This window comes from Rhincodon typus, chromosome 22, assembly GCF_021869965.1.
Source record: "Rhincodon typus isolate 14 chromosome 22, sRhiTyp1.1, whole genome shotgun sequence".
Taxonomy (NCBI): Eukaryota; Metazoa; Chordata; class Chondrichthyes; order Orectolobiformes; family Rhincodontidae; genus Rhincodon; species Rhincodon typus.
The window spans coordinates 3,876,968-3,899,245 of NC_063353.1; the positions used below are offsets into that span (position 1 = coordinate 3,876,968).

The 22,278-nt window shown below is 41.2% G+C and overlaps 1 protein-coding gene across 4 annotated transcripts in view; it reads left to right on the top strand.

The window, feature by feature from the left end:
- Positions 1-19,537, top strand: part of LOC109931156 (ubiquitin-conjugating enzyme E2 N) — a 38,644-nt gene extending 19,107 nt beyond the window's left edge. For all 4 annotated transcript variants that reach the window (XM_048610341.1, XM_048610339.1, XM_020530490.2 and 1 more), the window contains 3 exons: positions 17,443-17,689; positions 17,798-17,938; positions 18,570-19,537. In XM_048610341.1, coding sequence (XP_048466298.1) covers positions 17,443-17,689; positions 17,798-17,938; positions 18,570-18,619 — 438 coding nt within the window. In that variant the 3' untranslated portion in view covers positions 18,620-19,537. The remainder of the gene's footprint in view (positions 1-17,442; positions 17,690-17,797; positions 17,939-18,569) is intronic.
- Positions 19,538-22,278: the final 2,741 nt, after the last annotated feature.

Consider the following 22,278-nt stretch of genomic DNA (forward strand, 5'->3'; position numbering starts at 1 on the left):
AATTTTCTGAAGAAGGGTCTAGGCCCGAAACGTCAGCTTTCCTTCTCCTCTGATGCTGCTTGGCCTGCTGTGTTCATCCAGCTTTACACCTTGTTATCTCAGATTCTCCAGCATCTGCAGTTCCTACTATCTCGGATCTTCAATTGTGTTCTGTTATCCTGGTTAATCTTTTATTGTACTGTTGAGAGCACCTCAAGGGCCAATTTTATAATCTGGAGAATGGAACTGCGTGTAATACTTTACCTGTGGACTAACAAAGGTTCTGTACAAGTTTAAGCATAATTTCACAGATTTTCAACTTTGTTCCTCCAAATATTAATTGTTTGTTTGCATTTGTGGTGGTCTTGTCTGTGTCTTCATGACCTCTTTTTGGATTATGAAATCCTGGATCATTTTGTCTCTGGAGGTAACGGGCAAATGAATACTTTATATGCAGAAATTTCATTAGATTTCCAGTATTTTTCTTCACTACTCGCTTGCAAGTAGGGTTTTGCAATTGTTATTAAAACTCTCTGGCAGAGTGAAGACAGCAATTACAAGTAGTTGTGTTCCTGTTGCACTAGTATGTGCATTATTCAAGACATTATTCAGTGTATTTCCTTACATTGTTGCTAAAATCAGTGCTCTCTTTCTCCAACTGCTTCTGTGCCTCCCAGCTTTTAGTATGAATATTCAGACATCCACAATGTTACTTGGACATGTTGTTTCAGAAGATTAGATATTTCAGTTGGGATTTCCCTCTCTGCTTATTACTGTCTGTCCTTTGTTAGTCTGGCAATTGTTGATGTAAGACTTAATAGATATAATAATTGGAGATAGTAGGAACTGCAGATGCTGGAGAATCCGAGACAACAAGGTGCAGGGCTGGATGAACACAGCAGGCCAAGCAGCATCATAGGAGCAGAGAGGCTGACGTTTCGGGCCTAGACCCTTCATCAGAATATAAGAATATAATATAATAATTGCTTGGGTTTGTTTTGCCACCCATTTTAGAAAATAGGTTGCAGTGTTGACCTATTTTCAATCCCTTGAGGAGACTCCTTTATTCATTGCCAAATGTAATGATGGCACTTTGAAGATTTACAGCTACGGGTATATATCATCCATCCTGGAGGCCTTCTTGATTTTGAGCGTGTCTACCACAATTTGCCAGTGATGTAGAAAAGTTTGGTTATAGTTAGTAATCTTTTTATGGCTCACACTCCAAGCAATAATTGTTTAATTTGATCCGTGTGCAAAGCTGGGAAAATTTTGAAGAGTGGTGTTTGACATTTGGTATTGCTGATGATTCAGTGCGGACTTGATTAGAAAATGCTGATAATAATTAAGTAAATCTTTGCACAGCTGGAATAATAAATGTGTTAAGCTTAAGTGGTTACTGTCAGCTTGACTTAACAGTTTCACTTTGTAGCATTCACACCACACAAATAGTAATTGATCACCATCTCCATCAAGAGAGAATGTGACCATCATACCTTGCTGTTCAGTAGCAGTAGCATTAGCATCACTGAATTCTCCCACTACCAACATGCTGCGATTTATCATTGACCAGAAATTGAACTGATTTTTCTTAGAATGGTGATACCAAACTTGAAGCAGTAACTATTTCTCACGGATGCTGCCAAACCTGCTGAGTTCTTTTCTTTTCAGCATTTCAGATTTCCAGCATCCATAGTATTATGCCTTTATTAGCTATTTATGTCACAGCTATAAAAACTAGGGATTCTGTGGCTGATAAGTTATGGTCTCCCTGGTGCCTGTCCACCACATACAAGTGCAAGTCACAAGTGTGATGAAATGTCATTCAGGCAAGTGGATAAGTGCAGCCTTAACAACATACTATTCAATAGTCTGTTTAATTGTCAACTCATCCACTGCCCACAATGTTCACTCCTTTCACCACCAAAGCAGTGTCAGAGTGTGTAATATCTGTAAGATGCAGTAATTTTACCAAGACTTTTTCAACAACTCCTTCCAAATCTGTGACCTGTACCATCTAGAATAAGTGTAGCAGATGAATGGAACACCACCATCTGTGCATTCCTCCTCAAGCCACAACCTGAGTCAAAATCCTGGAACTCGCTTCATAGTACTGTTGGTGTCCCTGTGCCCAAAGGACTGCAGCATTTTAAGGCAGTAGCTCACCACCACCTTGAGGATGAATATTAAATGCTAGCCTAGCCCCTGACAGCTTGTGAACAAAGTTTAAAGGAAAACGAGCCAGTGATTTAAGCTCATGTTGCATTTGAAGATAATAATACCTGAGCTAATTAATTAACCTTTAATAGTTAACATTAATCAGAAGCCCTACAGTATGGAAGCACACCATTCAGCCCATTGAGTCCACAATGACCCTCCCAAACCCACCTCCCTACCTTATCCGTGTAACTGTGCCCTTCCCAGATCTAATCAACCGAGCCTGCACATCTTTCGACCGTCGGAGGGAACTGAAGCACCTGGAGAAAACCCATGCAGACGCAGGGAGAATGTGCAAACTCCATGCAGACAGTCACCCCGGGATGGTATTGCTCCTGGGTCCCTAGTGCTGTGAGCTTCAGTGCTAACAACTGAGCCACCATGCTCAGTTAAGTTGTCTATTTAATTGATCTAAATCTCCAGTGATTAATTATTTCTTGAGATAAAAAAAAACTAACCACAAAAGAATGAATTAATAAAGAAATGCAATGCAGGCTGTATATGTAGCATGTCAGTGTTCATTGATAGACACATTTTGTGCAGCTATCGCAACGCATGGATTCTGAGCTGTTACGGTAGAAGTACCGAGGCGTGCACAAGAGAGGAATTACTGGATAATGTTACTCTTTAGAGTATGGGTTAATAGCAAATGAAAAGGAGAGTGTGACTGAGGGTAACTTCTGGGGAAGTTCAGCAGCCAGTGTAAAGTACTGAATTCCTAATGAGCATATGTGGAATGACTGGGAAGGATAGGCAGATGACTGACCGAGATTCCATGCAGTTGTTGAAGGGGAGAAGGCAGAACATATAAGATGTATGTGGATGATATTGTATAATACAGAGGTAGCTGAGACAATCTGAAGTAGAAGTAAGAGCAAGAGCAGGCTGTTTGGACCCCACAGGCCTGATTCTCCATTCATTAAGTTTATGGCTGATCTGATTGTGGCCGTAACTCCCCTTTCCTACCTGTCCCCATTATCCTTGCATGTCTTATCAATGAAAAAATGGCCTAACTTGGCTTTGAATATATTCACTGACCTAGCTGCCACTGCTTACAGAAGACCATTCCAAAGATTAATGACCATTTCAGCAGAAATTTTGTCTTAAATGGCCGATCTTGTTTTAGTTCTAGATTATTCTGAGGAAATGTCTCCTTAGCATCTGCCAGATAGATGTCTTGTGCTTCAATAATATCACTCCTTTTCTCTCCTAGTTCTAGATTTCCCTACACCATCCTTTCACCTTCTCTGCTAAATTCTTCAGAATCATCATCTTTCAATATGATCATCTGTCATTCCTCCAAACTCAAGAGTATAGGTGCTAGGAATTAACCTAGTAAACCTTTTCTGTACTGCTCTCAGTGCAAATACCTCCATCTTTAAAGGAGGAGACCAAAAGCGTACGCTACTCCCAAGTGTGATCTGATCAATGTTCAGTACGTCTATAGAAAGACTTCACTAATTTTGTACTGTGTTCCTTTACTGTGAGGACCTCATTTTACCTTCATAATCATTTCCTCTACCTGGATGTGAATGTTTTGAGGTTCATGTAGAAGAATATTCAGATCTGTGGTTATATTTTGCAGTCTGTTCTTCCAGTGTCCTCCTATGCAACCTCATTTTCTTTCCTACCTACTTGTATCGCCAAATGTAACGTTTCATGTTCTTCTATGGGATGTGGTCATCCTAGCAAGGCCAGCATATGCCCTTCATCCCCATTGTCTTGGTTTGCTAGGCCATTTTGGAGGGCAGTTAAGAATCAACCACATTTGTGGTCTGGAATCACATGCAAGTCAGATCAGATAAGTAAGGCTGACTTCTTTTCCTAAGGGCCATTAATGAACCTGATGTGGTTTTGTGGCAATCAGTTATAAGTTGTAATGATGTCACGATTACTGAGATTAGCTTTATATTCCACGTTTATTCATTGGTAGCTGGTGTAATTTAGAGTCCCCACAGCATTAAGCTCGGCCTCTGGCTTTCCACGTTATGACGAAACTACTGTCTCCCCATTAGGATCTATTTATATTTACAGTGTAGTCTATATCTAAAGTCATTAATTTAGGTCATAAATTATACTGTTTGTAGTCTTGGTTGAGAGATTTGAAGGATGGCTGGCTTGAAGAGGAGAGTTACCCAACTTGGGACTAATCATAGATAGTAGGAACTGCAGATGCTGGAGAATCTGAGATAACAAGGTGTAGAGCTGGATGAACACAGCAGGCCGAGCAGGAAGGCTGACATTTCGGGCCTAGACCCTTCATCAGAAATGGGGGAGAGGAAGGGGGTTCTGAAATAAATAGGGAGAGAGGGGGAGGTGGATAGATGATGGGATAGAGGAGAAGATAGGTGGAGAGGAAACAGACAAGTCAAAGAGGCGGGGATGGAGCCAGTAAAGGTGAGTGTAGGTGAGGAGTTAGGGAGGGGATAGGTCAGTCCAGGGAGGACGGACAGGTCAAGGGGGCGGGATGAGGTTAGTAGGTAGGAGATGGGGGTGTGGCTTGAGGTGGGAGGAGGGGATAGGTGGGAGGAAGAACAGGTTAGGGAGGTGGGGACGAGCTGGGCTGCCAGTACCCGCAACTCATCCCTCACACTCCATCCCCGCAATAACAACCAAAAAAGAATCCCCCTCGTCCTCACGTACCACCCCACCAACCTCCGGATCCAACGCATCATCCTCCGACACTTCCGCCATCTGCAATCCGACCCCACCACCAAAGACATTTTTCCCTCCCCACCCTTATCTGCTTTCTGGAGGGACCACTCTCTCTGTGACTCCCTTGTCCGCTCCACACTCCCCTCCAGCCCCACCACACCCGGCGCTTTTCCTGCAACCACAGGAAGTGCTACACCTGTCCCCACACCTCCTCCCTCACCCCCATCCCCAGGCCCGAAGAAGACTTTCCACATCAAGCAGATGTTCACCTGCACATCTGCCAATGTGGTATACTGCATCCGCTGTACCCGTTGTGGCCTCCTCTACATCGGGGAAACCAAGCGGAGGCTCGGGGACGGCTTTGCAGAACACCTACGCTCGGTTCGCAATAAACAACTGCACCTCCCAGTCGTGAACCATTTCAACTCCCCCTCCCATTCCTCATACGACATGTCCATCCTGGGCCTCCTGCAGTGCCACAACGATGCCACCCGAAGGTTGCAGGAACAGCAACTCGTATTCCGCTTGGGAACCCTGCAGCCCAATGGTATCAATGTGGACTTCACAAGCTTCAAAATCTCCCCTCCCCCTACCGCATCCCAAAAGCAGCCCAGCTCATCCTCGCCTCCCTAACCTGTTCTTCCTCCCGCCTCAAGCCCCACCTCCATCTCCTACCTACTAACCTCATCCCGCCCCCTTGACCTGTCCGTCCTCCCTGGACTGGCCTATCCCCTCCCTAACTCCCCACCTACACTCACCTTTATTGGCTCCATCCCCGCCTCTTCGACCTGTTTGTTTCCTCTCCACCTATCTTCTCCTCTATCCACCTTCTATCTGCCTCCCCCTCTCTCCCTATTTATTTCAGAACCCCCTTCCCCTCCCCCATTTCTGATGAAGGGTCTAGGCCCGAAACGTCAACCTTCCTGCTCCTACGATGCTGCTTGGCCTGCTGTGTTCATCCAGCTCTACACCTTGGAACTAATCATGTTGGGGGTGGTACCATGGCTCAGTGGTCAGCACTGCTGCCTCACAGGGCCAGGGACCCAGGTTTAGTTCTAGCCTCCAGCGACTGTCTGCCTGTGTGGAGCTTGGGTTTCCTCCCTCAGTACAAAGATGTGCATGTTAGCTGGATTGGCTATATAAAATTGTTCATAATGTCCAGGGATGCCTAGGTTAGGTGGATTAGCCATGGGAAATTCAGGGTTAGAGGGATACTGTGGGTGGGATGCTCATTGGAGTATCAGTGTGGACTTGCTGGGCTGAATGGTCTGTTTCTACATTGGAGGGATTCTGTGATTCTATAGTGATGATTGTCTTGATACCAGTCTCTCCAAGTAGCTTGGCATGTATTATCATGCTAGTCATAAATTTTCTGTCCACCAGGCAAGACACACTTCTGGCCATGTCTACTGATGTAGTTGCTTTAGTCAACCTACCTGTTCAGATGTTATGACACAGCTTTAGAACCTGTGTCACTCAGCTCATCTTCGCTTCTGTTCTGAGATCAGAAGAGATAGTGTTTTCAGACTAATGAGGCCATAGGCTATCACCACATATCATTTCATATATGGTTATTTTAATTAGCTTGCTCACAAATGCTGTAAGTCACTTCTGAGGCAGATGGGACTCAGACTCATAGAATCCCTACAATGCAGATGGAGACCATTTGGCTCATCAAGTCTGCATCGATCTTCTGAAGGGCAATCCTCCCTCTCTTTTTCGCGCACCCCCCCCCCCCCCCAACCATTCATCCCATATCCTTGCACTTACCATAGCTAACCCACCTAGCCTGCATGACCCTGGACAGTATGGGCCAATTTATCAATTCACCTAACTTGCACATCTTTAGTGTGTGGGAGGAAACTGGAGCATCTGGAGGAAATCAATGCAGAAATAGGGAGAATGTGCAAATTCTACACAGGCTTATCCCAATACTGGTGTTGAACCCTAGTCCCTGGCACTGAGACAACAGTACTAACTCCTGAACCCTGATTTCCTGGCCCAGCGACGAGAACACTAACACTGCACCACAAAGACCCTGAGATAACAAGGTGTAGAGCTGGATGAACACAGCAAGCCGAGCAGGAAAGCTGATGTTTCGGGTCTACACCCTTCAGAAAATTTTTGAGGAAGGGTCCAGACCCGAAATGTCAGCTTTTCTGCTGCTCCGATGCTGCTTGGCCTGCTGTGTGCATCCAGCTCTACGCCTTGTGCTTTTTTTCGTTCTTTCTGCCAAAATATGAAAATGCCTATTTTGCAATTATCTAAATATTGGGAAGTTGCAGCATTCAGAGATGCCAAAGGGTTTGGCTGTCCCAGTGCATGAATTTTGAAAGGCTAATATGCAGGCACAGCAAGTAATTAAGAAAGCTAGTGGAATGTTCTTGTTTAGTGCTAGGGATTTGACTTTTATAGTAGTTATGCTTCACTTATACAGTCTAGAGACCACATCTGGAATACTTCTTACAGTATTGGTCACTTTTTATATGAAGAAGCATTTAAGTGAACTGGAAACAGTTCAGAGAAGATTTACCAGACTAATAACTAGGAGTGGGTGGGTTGTCTGAAGTGTAAAAATTCAGATAGGCTAGATTTATCACTGAAGCTTAAAAGAATAAGAAGGGACTTAATTGAAACATTCACAACCTGGATTCTTGATAGGGTGCAGGTGAAGAGGACATTTCATCTTGTGGGAGAATTTAGAAGTAGGGGTTACTGTTTTAAAGTATGGCACATTTATTGTGTACATCTATCACAATGAGGTGTGCAAAGAAGAACCTAATATCACAGAAGTAATGGAAGGAAATGACCAACTGGAATAATTCAGGGAGGGGGCCACTCCACAGGGCAGGAGGTGCAGTGATCCATTGTCCAGAACCCAAGCTTCTACCTTGCTTGCTTGAGCCCTTGTCAGCAACACCTGCTATAATGATGTCACTGTACATGGACTCCAAGTCGTTGGCTTAAGCACAGACACATTTTGTGTCTGATCTTGTCACAACCAGGTGACATCACTGGCTGTATCTTCACACAAGTAGCAACTGTATTGCGTTTTCAGGTTGTGCTTTTGCGTTGCCCATTTTAAGATAGTTTTACCTCTTGGGTTATAACTCTTGGATCTTTCCACCTGAAAAGGTAGTGGAGGCACAGCCTTTAAATATTTTAAGGCAGGGGTAGGCAGATGCTTGGTAAGCAAGGGGGTTGAAATCTGGGGTCGATGGACATGAGGCTGCAATCGGATCAGCTGTGAAGCTGGCTCGGGGGGCCAAATGGCTGCTGCCTCATTATTCAAATGAATGCAACAGTGCCTTTAAACCTTGTTCAGAAGATGCCTCGTGTTGCAAACAGGATATGATACTTGTCTTCGCTATGTGGAATGATGTGCTTGTTCTACATGGTGAATACAGCTAATGGCTTATACAGGGAACAGTAGCAGACTTGACATCATCACTGTCAAACTCTGCAGTTTATGATGATTTGAGTTATAGACTGTTGGCTCTGTATTTTGTTCACGTTTTTAAGCAAGTTGAAGCAAGACCAAATGTCAGCAAACTCTTTTGAAAATTATATATTGCTTGTGCAAGCTAACTGATTTGCGTTCACTGAAAAGCAAGTTGAATTTTTGAATGTAATTTTAAAACATTGGTATAAAAATTAAGAAGACTGGATTTATCTCTGTCAAGATCCTGATTGAGATGCTAATGTATGTGAGACTGATTGTAAAATACTTTGTGGAAAGTAACACATCATAGAAACATTTGGAAATGGCAGTGTAATCTATTTAGCTGAATTGCATATCTATCTTTCTCATTTTCTTGTCCTCTTTCTTCTCACCGCTACAACCCCATCAGCACGCGCTCTTGCCAAATCAATCTGCCCAAATTACAAGTTTGACCAACCCCAAATGAACTTGAATGGATTGCCATTAGCAAAATGGCAAGTATAATTTTTGATTTTGGAGCTAAGGGAACAGTGACAGGATATTCTGTTTTGGATCAGAAGGAAATGGTTGACCTGGATTGAGATCTCAATCTCAAGGCTATAAGATATATAACAGTATAAGATATTTAGGAATAACAGGGGACTAACAAAAGGCACAGGGATGGCTTTGTTAATGATACTATGGAGAAGGATGACATATGGTTAGGAAACTAAAATATGGAAACAGTTTGGGTAGAAATGAGAAATGATAAAGGCAAGAAGTTACTTGTGGGAATGTTGTATTGGTCCCCAAACAATAACCACTTGGTAGCATGGGGCTTGAAGAAATAATGAAAACTTGTGAGAAAGCTATGGCAGTAATCATGGAGTATTTTAATCTATGTATAGACTGGAAAAAGTCAGATGAGCAAACAAACCTACATGAGTTCATAGAATGTTTTTAGAAAGGTGCCTTAAAACAGCCATATTGGAGACAACTAGAGAGCAGGTTATACTACATCTCGTATTGTGCAATGAGAGAATTAATGATCTCAGTAAAAGTGTCCCTAGATAGCAGCAATCATCTGTTTGAATTTTGCATTCAGTTTGAGGGAGGGTGGATTGATTCAGAAGCTTTTTAAAAAGTTTCAATAAAACTGAAGTGAATTGGTAAATTAGACTGAAAGGTGAAGAGATGCAGTGGCAAACATTTCAAGGGATTAGTTCAGAATAAATACATTCCAGTGAATTTTAACATTTCTACTTAGACAGTTGAACTTTAAAAGATGATATCAAACAAACAAAAAGGAAAATAAAACTTTTGCAAAGATGGGCAACTGGACAGAACAGAAAAATCGGCCATGCATGACCAAAAAAATTTGAGGTAAGTATTTTGAATATGCAAGAAAGCTAGTCATGAATAAAGTGTTGGTCCTATAGATTGTAGACATGGATAATTAGGAACATGTGAACAGGAATAGGCCATTCAGCCTCTAGAGCCCGTTCCAGCCTCTAGAGCCCGTTCCACCCTCCAGTGAGATTGTGACTGATCTGTGGCCTAAACCTGCCTTTGACCCAAATCACTTAATACCTTCGGCTTAACAAAAATTAATCTATCCTAGATTTAAAATTAACAATTGATCCAGCATCTGTCATTTGTGGAAATGTTGTGAACGTCTAATACCCTTTGTGTGCAGAAGTGCTTTCTAACATCCCGCATGAATGATCTGGCCCTAATTCTGTCTATGGCCCCTAGCTCTAGAATCCCTAACCAGTGGAAATAGTTCACCTTCATCTGCCCTGTCTTTTCTTGTTAATATCTTGAAGACTTCAATGAAATCACCCGTTGACCTTCTAAATTCTAGAAAAAACAGGCCTAATTTGTATAATCTCTCCTCATGATTTAACCCCTGAAGTCCAGGTGTAATTGTACACCTACACTGTACTCCCTCCATAGCCAACGTATCCTTCCTAATGTTTGGTGCTCAGATCTGATCACGTTTATTCCAGATGGCTCTTAACCATGGTTTTGTATAGCTGTGGCATAACTTCTGCATTCTTATACTCCAGTGTTCTGCACCTGTGTGGCTGAAACCACAAGTAACTTTGGGCATCCATTGTATTTAACTTCATATAATCTAGAAAGTACCCTGATCTATTCTTTTTCAATCCAAAATGGATAATCTCACATTTGCTTATGTTGAACTCTATTTGCCACAGTCTATTAACATCCCTTTATAATTTTATCTCCACTAAATTAGTAATGAGAATTGAGATGGCAGATAAAATGAACATGTATTTTTTATTATACAGAATCCAAATAACAGCAGCAATTAAATCCAAAAATGGAAGGGCAAGATTGAGGAAAATGGCAGTCACAGAGAAATGGTACAGAGTACATTGCAGCTGCAGGCTGACAAGTGCCTGGGTTCTGATGGACTTCAAACAAGCATCTTAGTGACAAGTGAGATAGTTGATGCATTGGTTTTAATTTTCCAAGCCATATTTGCTTTTGGAATGGTCCCCTGGAATGGAAAGTAGTGAATATAACACTCTCTTTATTAAAAATGGGAGAGAGAAATAAAAACAAGAAAGAACAGGCCAGTTAGCTTAATGTTTGATGGAGAAAATGTTAGAGGCTTTTTAAAGAAGTGTTATAGCAGGATGCTTGCATAGGTTCTATGTTAGTTGCCAGATTCAACATGGTGTTGTGAAGGAGGAATGATGTTTGACCAATCTTAGTTCTTTTGAGTGCTGTGGATAAAGGGGAACCAGTGAATGTACTGTACTTAGATTTTCAGAAGGCATTTGATAAGGTTACACATTAAAGCTTGTTATGGAAAATACAATCTCATGGTGTAGGGGGTAGAATATTGGCTGGCAAACAGGAATCAATAGGCATAAATGAGTTTAAGGTTGGCTACATGTAATTCATGCTGGAGTCTCGGCTGTTTACAATTTATATCAATAACTTACTTGAAAAGACTGAAGATGTGTGGAGTTTGCATATTCTCTCCGTGCATGGGTTTCCCCCCTCAGTCCAAAGCTATGCAGGTTCGGTGGATTGGCCATACTAAATTGCCCTTGTGTTCAGGGGTGTGTGGAGTAGGTGGGTTATAGAGAGATGGGTCTGGATGGGATGCTGTGAGGGCTGGTGTGGACTTGTTGGGCCGATGGGCCTGTTTCCACGCTGTAGGGATTCTATGATACCTATATATATTTATAGGTATAATACATATATATGGCTGCCAAATTTGGTGATGACACTTTTCCTACCCATCTTTAAGTTATGAAGCAGACATAAGGATGTGACAAAAGTATTACTTGTGACAGAGCAAAGATGTAGCAGTTGGAGTTTAATGTGGCAAAATGTGAATTGTTCACTTTGGCAAGTAGAATAAAAGAATCATTATCTAAAATGAGAGATTGCTGAGTGCTCAGATTCAGTAATCTGGATGTCCAAGTGCATGAACTGCAAAAGGTTAGAATGCAGGTACAGCGAGTAATTAGGAAAACCAGTAAAATGTTACAGTTTATTGTAACGACAATTGGAAACATGGGGAGGTTTGTTTCAGTTATAAAGGGCATGGCTGAGACTCCGTCTGGAACATTGCATGCTCTTGGTTTTGTTTATTTAAGCTAGGATGTAAGCGTGTTGGAAGCAGTTCGGAGAATACTAGAATGTGTACCTGGAATGAGAGGGTATTTTATGAAGAGAAATTGAAGAGGCTAGGCTTGTAGCTTGTAGGAATTTAAAAGGTGACTGAGGGGACTTAAGGGTAGATATGAAGAGGATGTTTCCTCTTATAATGTCCCTTAGTTCTAGATTGTCCTGTAAAAGTCAGAGGCTGCCCATTTGAAAAGAAATTGTGATTTTGTTTTTGTTGAGGGTCAAGGGTCTTGGAACTTTCTGTGTGACGACAGGGTTGTGGAAGCTGAGTCCTTGAATATTTTTAAGGTAGCGGTAGATGACTTTAAATTATTTAATCAGGGCTAGGTGCAAATTGGTTTTGAAATTAGAGATCAGCTATCATCTAATTTTGAATGGTGAAACAAGCTTGAGGGGTTAAATGGCCTGCTCCTGCTTCTAACTTTGTATATATGTTCACTTCTGTTCTGCTATCTGGGATCATGTTGATCAGCGTGACTTAGGAACTGAATGGACGGCTGCTTTAGCACTTTCGCTACACTTGCATTTATTTGCTCAGCTGTCAGGGAGTACAGACTTTTGTTTTGAAAAGTTCCAGCTTCTAAACATTCATTTTAAGGATGCATTAAGCAGGTTTCTGCATTGGGAAGGCCAGCATTTATCACAATGATGCTCACTTTCCTTAAGTAAAGGGCTGATTCTGTCATCCACAATTAAAATAACGCTGTCTTAATTCAGTTAGATGGTTTCTAATCATTCTGAAGTCGAGATTAGAGCATTGATTGCAATGGAAGTGTGATACAGGTACTCTATCCCAAATTTGGCTGCCTGAAAATCCGGTGTTTTGATATTTAATTAAGTCAGCAATATTTTTGCCCATTTTTCCGGTGTCCAGTTTGGTACACAGTGTGCACACATTCCAGGACTGCATGTAATGCTAGTTTGGGATCAAAAGAGGCACCCAACTCCTGTACCTCAAATAGGCAGTGCCCAAAGAGAGGTCTTTATGCTGCTCCTCCTTTATGCAGTTGGTTAATCTTCCACACCTAGCCAAAATTTACAGTGGCCCTAGTTAAATTGTCTTTGCTAAACTGCTTGAGGTTACACATCTGGCATGTGATTTGATGTCTAGTCTCATATTGGAGGAAACCTAAAATTTGACACTAGAGTCCTAAGAGTGCTGGACTTTGTTACCACAAATCTGATATCCAATGAGGGTGACTTGGCTAGAGAAAGGCACCTTGAATCTGAGCTACCTGCATTTTGCTGTTGAAATGTAGTTGGCAGTCGTTAATTTATAAACCTTTAATTTATATACTGCATTGCAGCATCTTTAAGATATTTGTTCTGCTGTAATTGAACTACATGAAATTCAAGAAGAACTACTCCTGCTGGAGGGAAGTAAAAATTGCTGTTTGAAAGATTGTAGGCTTTGTTTTGAACAGTCTAGTGTACTTGCTTCAGACATTCCCTAATGCAAAATTGTAATCATTTGGAATGCACAAATAGATTTTCCAAAACATGACCATCCCACAACCCCAATCAACCTTCCTGCAAACTGGAATGCGATCTCTAATTTGATTTACGAGTAACCTTTGAAATAGTTTCTCTTACTGTGAAAAGGGACTTGGAATTATCTTGAAGAGAAAATACGTAATACTACTTTTGTAAAGAGAGTAGCTTTTGAATCCTGTTATTTCAACTTTCGACAAATATCATTGGCAATCTGGTTACTAAGAAGTAGGAGACATGTATGTTAACTTCTAAAGAAGAAAAGAGAACTTAATTTTTTGAGATGTTTTCCTAGCCATAGCTGGCTGTAATATGAAAGGTAGCATATCAGTGCAGTCATGTACTTGATGTCTTCTGAACTTCAAATCCAGCTATTGTTTCTTTAGGGCAAAGGTAGACATTTCCATATCACCTTTTCTGTAAGTGCACATGCACGCATATGCTCATTGATACTGTTGGTCACACATAGCATCACAATTCAAACCACCCCATGAGCCATGTGAATAAACTAATTGAAGTGCCACTGTTTTTACAGTAATGTTATGGAGATTGAGAGCTCATGCCGATCTAGCTTTGTACTGTCTCTTTTGTTGCTGCCTCATGACAATTGATGCAGCGTTTAGCTTGAAATGTACTCCTACCAAGCAGATATCACCTGACATAAGAGCATAAGCAAGCACAGGCATAGGCCATATGGCTTCTTGAGGCTGTTCTGCTTTTTAGTGTGATCGTGGCTGATCCAGGCACGGACTCCACTTTCCTGCTTGCCCCCAGTAATAATTGATCTGCTCAATGGTTCAAAAATTCAGTCTGATTTCAGCTCTTAATATATTAAATGACCCAACCTTCACAACACTATGGAACAGAATTCCAATTTGGGGGAAGAAATTCCTCATTATCCTCTCATTCTTCTAAACTTGGGTGAGTTCAGGCTCAACCTCGCCCCATTCCAGGAATCCACTTCATGAATCTTTCCTGAATTGCCTCCAGTCCAGTGCAAGTTAATTGAGGAAACTAAAAACATGCAGTACTGTAGATGTAGGCACCCAATGTTCTGTACAGTTATAGCTTACTTTTATACCCATCTTCCTTTCAGTAAAGGCCAAATGTGCTGTTTGCCTTCCTCACTACTTTCTGACTTTGAGATTCATTTACAAGGACACACAGATTTTTTCCCATTAACGTTCTGCAATCTTTTACCATTTTATATTTGTCTTGAAACCACCCACTAAAGTGAATAACCTTGAGTTTTCACATATTTAAAACTGGCCTATGGTTTAATACTTTTTTGGTTCCTTCCTATTGAATATGCAGTGTGGTTTTCCAAATGGCAGGAACCAGAATCTGAGAAATGTTGGAAGATGGCCACCACTGCATCCACTGACTGTCTCTACAGCCCTTTTTCTTAAGACAATATGATAGACTGTTTGTCAGCCATCAGTCCCATTAGTTTGCCTGTACTCTCTGATAGTGAGTGTTTTTAAGTTCCTGTTTTCGCCTCTTGATTTTCTATGCTCCTTGGACTGCTATCCTTAGTGTCACCTAGCATGGAAGCAGATGCAAAATACTTGTTTAAAATCTCTTCTGTTTCCTTTTCTCCCGTTAGTAATTCCCTCGCTCATCTAAATTTACTACAGCTATGTTATGTACTTGTAAAAGCTCTTAACATTTTGTTCTTGTTTGTCTTTCTATTTCACTCTCTTGTCATTGATTTTTTTTTACAGTTTTCATGAGCCCCCTCCCAAAAAAATTTGAATCGTCAGTAGTAACTAAAAATTGATGGTCCTACTAACTGGAAAAAATCCAGTGATGGGTTAAACTTTTTAAACCTATATTGGGAAACTTTGGTATCAGGGACCTAAGGGGCAGCTTTTTCACATAGGGGGGTGCATGTATGTAATAAGCTGCCAGAAGTGGTGGAGGCTGATACAACTACAACAATTAAGATGGGAAGGATAAGGAGGGTTTAGAGGGATATGGGCCAAATGCTTGCAAATGGGACCAGATTAATTTAGGATATCTGATCAGCATAGATGAGATGGACCGAAGGGTTTGTTTCCATGCTGTATAGCTCCATGATTCTGACTTGAATTGCCTGTACCCTCTTGATGGATCTTTTTCCCCCCTGCCCGTTTAAGTAAAACCCTTGAGGGGCTTTTGGCTACCTGCAAGGAAGCCTATATGCAATAAGAACAGATATCGCTTCACACTGGCAGAAGCAATTGTGACTGTTCTATGCAGAGCATTCTTATCGTGCTGTCATGTGTGTTTTGGCCACAAGAGTCCCCCAGAGAGTTGTGTAGACGATAAAGCAGAGTGCGTTTGCAGAAACTGTGCTTGCAGTTTTCACTCCAGAATCTGAAGTCTTCAGTGAAATCATTTGGATTAGTTTGAACATGGACAGCAGTCTAAACAAAGTGATCTTGAATTACTTCATATGAAGTGACACAATTAATCTACAGTTCTGGCCTTGAATATGGTCAGTTGCAGATTGAGCAGAATGATATCTGGGCTAAAATTATTAGGATGGGTTACATCGAATAGGTGTAATATCCCTTGAATTTATAGGATTAAGGAACAATCTGTTTTGAGTGGATTAAGAACATTTTAAAGGGTTTGATGGGGTGGAAGTGGGAGAAGCCACCTCAAGTGGGGCGGGTGTCCTGAACAAGAGCACAGAAACACAACGTAACAGGAGTGGAAATCTAGTACTGTGTTTTTGGGGGAAATCATCTCTGCAGATCTTGATTCATCCACAGAATTCATATGTTTATCTAGTCCATATTTGACTTGACACGTTTCTATCACTTGTAAATTCAATTTTCAGTGTAGCGATGTTTGTACTGGTCTCTGCATAGAGACCTGAAAACCATTATTGTTTAATGTAGAAATGGCTGGAGAAACTCAGCAGGTCTGGATGCATCTGTGGAGAGAGAAACAAGGTTAACCTTTTTAAGTCCAGTATGAAAGTTTCAGAACTGAAAAGAGCTGGAAAAGTCATTAGTTTCATTGGGAAGGGACAGGTGAAACAAAAGGTTAGATGGGTGGGAATTTACGGAATCATTTGTTACAGCTTGGAAGGCCAACTAGCCCATCGTGTCTGCATTGGCTTTCCAAAGAACATCTCGTCAATCCTCCCCATTACTCTATGCATTCTTCCTTCTCAAATAGCCATTCAATTCAATCAAAAGGGATTTGAATAAACCTGTCTCCATTAGGTGCTCAGATGGTGCATTTCAGTCCCTTTAGAAATCAATTGGCATGGTAAAAAAGACAAAAGAAATGCTAATATTGTAGTGAAGAGACAAGGCAATGGTTTGTAGTAGAATAAAGGCCAGCAATTACTGAAGCAAAAATGGAAAAAGAACAGATACTCGGCAAAAAAAATCAAAAATGATGTTTATGGTCTGAAGTTATTGAACTCCAGTGTTGAGACCAGAAGGCAATAAAGTGCCTAAGTGGAAAAAGAGGTACTGTTCCTCCAGTTTGCATTGGGTTTCACTGGAACACTGCAGCAGGCGGAGAGCAGGATTGTGTTGACGTGGTAAGTGACTGGATGGCTGTCCTTGCAGACTTGAGTTTGACACAGCAGGGACCCAGGCTACATTTTGTCTCCCAAGTGTAGAGGAGGCCATGTTATGAGCAGCAACTATAGCAAAGTACAAGTAAATCCCTGTTTCCCTTGGAACCTCAGCCTCTGGAGTGGGGCTTTCACCTCACTCAGAAAGCGGAGTTCAAATCCCGTGACTGCCTTGGCTGCCACTTGAGAAGTGCTGTTTGTTTTGGCTGAGTTGGATGCGTGTTCACAAGTGCTGTTGAATAAATCTGTGAAGTTGAGAGCACTGGTACAGTAATTCGATATGGAATATTTTAAACTGCATGGTTTTTGGCTCCCTTGATTCAGCAATTGATGAGAACTTTATTGTATAATATTCATTTTGGAAATGTCATTTCATATTTGGGAAGATTCATTACTAACTGTTGTCCTTTTTATCTTTTTTGTTTTTCAGGAAACCCAGCGTTTGCATGCAGAGCCGGTGCCTGGTATCAAGGCAGAAGCGGATGAATTCAACGCACGTTACTTTCATGTTGTTATAGCTGGTCCACAGGATTCCCCATTTGAGGGTGGAACTTTTAAACTTGAACTATTTCTTCCAGAAGAATATCCTATGGCAGCTCCAAAAGTTCGTTTTATGACCAAAATATATCACCCAAACGTAGACAAGCTGGGCAGAATCTGTTTAGATATTCTGAAAGGTAGTGAATGCTTCTAGTTTCTGCATGTTAATTTTATAGTATACTTGTGATCAGTGCATTTTTAATTGGAGAGTTAATGTCATGGCTTGTAATGTTTTGGTTCCACAGATAAGTGGTCCCCAGCTTTGCAGATTCGTACAGTGCTGCTATCAATCCAGGCATTGTTAAGTGCTCCAAATCCAGATGATCCATTAGCGAATGATGTAGCCGAACAGTGGAAGAGCAATGAAGCCCAAGCCATAGAAACAGGTACCTGTGACTATTTGATAGAAATTAAATGGACAGCTCTAGCTACATATGTGACATATATCTAACTGTTGTACAGCGGCAATAACCAAAAAGATATGTCCCTTTTTGACATCTTCATTTGAAGATGCTCTTGCCTGCTAATAACATGTCATTTGGATTAATGCCAGCCCAAGCCATTTCCTTTCCTGGGACTTCTCTTGGGCCACGCAATACCGTCTTTCTTTTGTGGAAATGATTGGGGCCAAGTAGTAATAGTCCATTAAGCTAGCAATGAATGCTTGACTTTTTCTGTGTACCTAGATACATTCCTAGGTGGAATTCTAAGTATAAATTGGATGATGCCAGTTGTCTCAGAATATCACTTTATGCAGTTGCACTGTGGGTGTTGCACTCTGGGTGATGTTTCAGGTAGAAATATCCACCTATTGTGAAGTGTGGGAGAAGAGCTTTGGATGTTGTCATTTTTGATTTTTTTATTGTAAAAAGATGGTTTTGTTTTCAAGTGTGAGAATTGAAATTGGTTAAATGGTAAACTTGTAGCAACAAGCAATCAAAAAACAGTACAGAAAAATATAGCAATATGCTGTTTCCACATGACAACCGTGTGCTTAAATGTGTTTTTCTCTTGCAGCCAGGACATGGACTAGGCTATATGCCAGTGGGAACAGCAATTCCAGATGAAATTGAATGCACATCACAACCCTTGTTCTGCCAAGATCTCTCTCCTTGCATTCAAAGAACAGTCTTAGAAAACTGCTGAATAAACCCAGACAAATAAAATTCTTGGTGTTTAAATGCATATTAGAGACTATTTGTCATGTTCAGATTCACCATTAAAGCATGAGCAGAGTCTATACCACTTTGCTTTTCTATTCCCCCCCTTCTGCCACCCAGTTAATTTGAAAGCAGCGATGCACCTGCTTTATTTACAATGACTGGCGTTTTTTTTTCTTAGCACTGTGAATGAAAATCTGCTTAGTTAGCTGCTCTATTGTAAGTTTTTTTTTTTTTTTTTATTTTCTGGGTTTTGTTTTTTGCAATGCTAAAAGCAAATTTGAAAGCAGCTAACGTGTACACATTAGATCATGCCCTTCGCCAAGAGTAGTAACCTTTTTTTCTTTTTAGGTGCACTAGATTAAGCAGCTTAGCTGGTTATTAGTTAGTCCAGTCAGTAAAGGAAGAGAAGAAAGCAGCGCATCAATATTGTGACTCTCAAATGTAGATCCTGAGAAAGCTTGTTACTTTGTATGGCTTGTCTGGGGGTGGGAGGGGGACAGTGTGGGGGAAGAAAGATTTCTGTAAAACTTTGTTTTAGTAAACTTTTTTGTTCCATTTGACTGTTGTACCGGTGTTGATCTTTCCACAAGCGCAATGCGGTGAATAAATCTGATGTTTTAATGATTGAATCCATGCTCATTAATGAAAATTATCTACATCCAAAGGTGTTTCTCTCATCTCAATCCATGAAGTGTTCAGATCATGTATGCTGCCCCAATGAACTCAATAATTCTCTTGGGAGTAAATCACCTGTAACTTGCATTGCAACCACTAATAAAACTGTATTCCTTTTTTAAATAAATCCAATTAATCTAAATGTGAGAATGGCTGAAAAGATTCAGTATTTTGAAGCTTTTGTCTTCCAATTTCACAAATATCAATTTAAGGGAAAAGCCATCATTATACTGCATGCAAGGAATGTTTTGATTTGGTTGATAGGTGGACTCGAGTAGAGCCGTTGCCATGGAGAATATACCCATTGATGCTGATTCACAAGTAGGCTTTTTATTGGTTTCCAGTCTAAATGTTGGTTTTCCCCTTGAATTTATGTTCTTGTGAAATGTCCAGATTACTGACACCTTTATTGGTAAGATTCTGATCATTGGTTAAATTGATGCAATCTAAATGATTCTTAAATATTGTTGCCTTATCTTCCACAATCTCTCTCTTCTTTCTATTATTTCCCTAGCTCAGTGGGTGGACTTCATCCCAAGTTACTTGCATCCACTGCTCTTCATTTGACCATGCTTTTGTTTTAATCAGTGAACATTGGTTCTTCACTGTCATTTGGCTTCCAAATTATTGGCCTTCTGTCATCGAAACTACATTCTTACACTTGAATTACTCAATTGCTTAAGATTTTAAGGATCCACTACTGGTCTTTCCTGCTGAACTTGACCTTTCCTTTTTGTTTCCAGTTTTTTTAAAAATCTCATTAGTGTGGTTTCTGGTCAGAAGTTCATTTTCCTAAATTTTAAGTATATTTCCCTATCATCTCTTATACCAACTTCCAGCTACGAGTGTTCTGCTCTTGAGGTCACTTCTGCACATCTGGCTCTCCATTCCATTGGTGATATATCCAATATGTTCAATGCTATTTCACTTTTCAAATAACTCTGGAATCACTTACGTTCAACATCTCCTGCATGCTGTTCCAAATTGACTCCACACAATATCTGCATCAACTTTATTCCAACATAGTACCTCTTCCTTTTATCTCTGGACTCAGTCCTAGTGTCTCCTCTCTTCACTTACAGCAGGATGTATATGTCATGACATTGATATGTAATTTGAATTTCCTTGCATCCTTTCACATGCATATTTTGACTGTTTTGGATCCAAGCTGTCTCCTGCTCTCACATTTCCTTTGATTTCTCCTCGTTTGCATATTCTACCGTAACTCAGCAGTGAAGTCTAACCTTTCTACTCTAACAATCCCAGCCTTACCTATGCATGCTCTGAGAGACTTGCCACTGGCTCTACACAAGTGCGAGCTCTAAGGTTTTAGAGTAGATTTGTAGCTTGGGTTGTGGATATTGTGGCTGGTTGGCTCACCCAGCTAGTTTGCTTTTTCGAAGACGTTTCATTAACCTGCTGGGTAACATCATCAGTGCAGCCTCCGAAGAAGTGCTGTTGTGTTTTCCCGCCTGTTATTTAAACACTGGTGTCCGTTGAGCTGGATTACCTCCCTTCCAGTTTTCCTTCACAATGGAGTATATATGGGGTCTGGCTGTGTTTATTCATGGCTTTCTTAATGGAGAACCAGGCTTCTAGGAATTCCCGTGCTTGTCTCTGCTTTGCCTGTCCCAGGATCCTGGTATTGTCCCAATCGAATTGGTGATTTCCCTTTTTATCCATGTGGATGGAGATTAGTGAGTATTGGTTTTTTTTTGTTGTTGCTAGTTGGTTTGTGTACCCTTGTGGTTAATTTTCTTCCTGTCTGACCAATGTAATGTTTGTCACAGTCTCTGCAGGGAATCTTGTACGTGACATTGGTCCTGTCCATAGTGGGTCTTTGGTCTGGGTGAGCAGTTGGTGTGCTACTCTGATGCCCAGCAGTCAGTTCAGATGTGTTCCTAATGTAAGGAAGCATGGGTGTGTAGCATCTTCCTGGTGTCATTTGTATCTAACGGGCATCTTCTGACCCAATTTTTTGGGTATCCATTGTCTTTGAATACTTGGAAGAGGTACTCTTTTTGGCATTGCTCTATGCTGCTGCAGTGTGTTGCCTGTTTAATTAATGTTCTCTCTCAATTTTGTGTGTGTTAGGGTGGTTGCTATTGAAATTCAGTATTTGGTCAGTGTGGTTTTCTTGTCTACCTTTTTTTTTAGGAATTCACCATTGGTCCTGTGTTCCACCATGACATCCAGGAATGGGAGCTGGTTTGTTCCTTCTCTTCTCCGGTGAATCTGATCCCAGTGAGGGTGGTGTTTACTAGTGTGTGTGTTTCCTCTAGTCTGGTCCATTTAATAATGACAAAGGTGTCATCCACGTAGTGTATCCATAGTTTTGGTCGGATTAGCAGAAGGGCTGTACTTTCAAGTCTCTGTATCGCTGCTTCAGCTATTAGTCTGGAGATAGGTGATTCCCCTGGGTGTCCTGTTGATCTGTTCATAGATTTGGCCGTTAAAGGTGGTGAAGTGGGTGGCCAGGCATAGGTCCAGTATGTTGTCTGTGGGGGTAGTATCACTCTGGTCTTGTTCTAGTAGTGTTGTCAGTGTTTTTCTTGCTAGTGGTATGTCTATTGATGTGACTAGGGCAGTAATGTCAAATGATACTCTGGTCTCATCGTCATCTATTCTTATATCCTTGATGGAATTGAGGAACTGCTGGAGTGAGTGGGGTGACTTGTTGACAAGGTGTTCTAGTCTCCTTTGCTAGTCTGTGATGCTGGGTCTGAGGGGTACTTTGGGTTTGTGTACTTTCGGGACGCCGTAGAATCTGGGAGCGTTAGTTCCTTCAGGTTTCATTCTTAGGAAGTATGTCGAGAATCTTGTTGCGGTGTCTGTTCTGTCTGCACTTGCCACTATGTATTCTCATCAGATAGTAGTGTTTGTGCCTT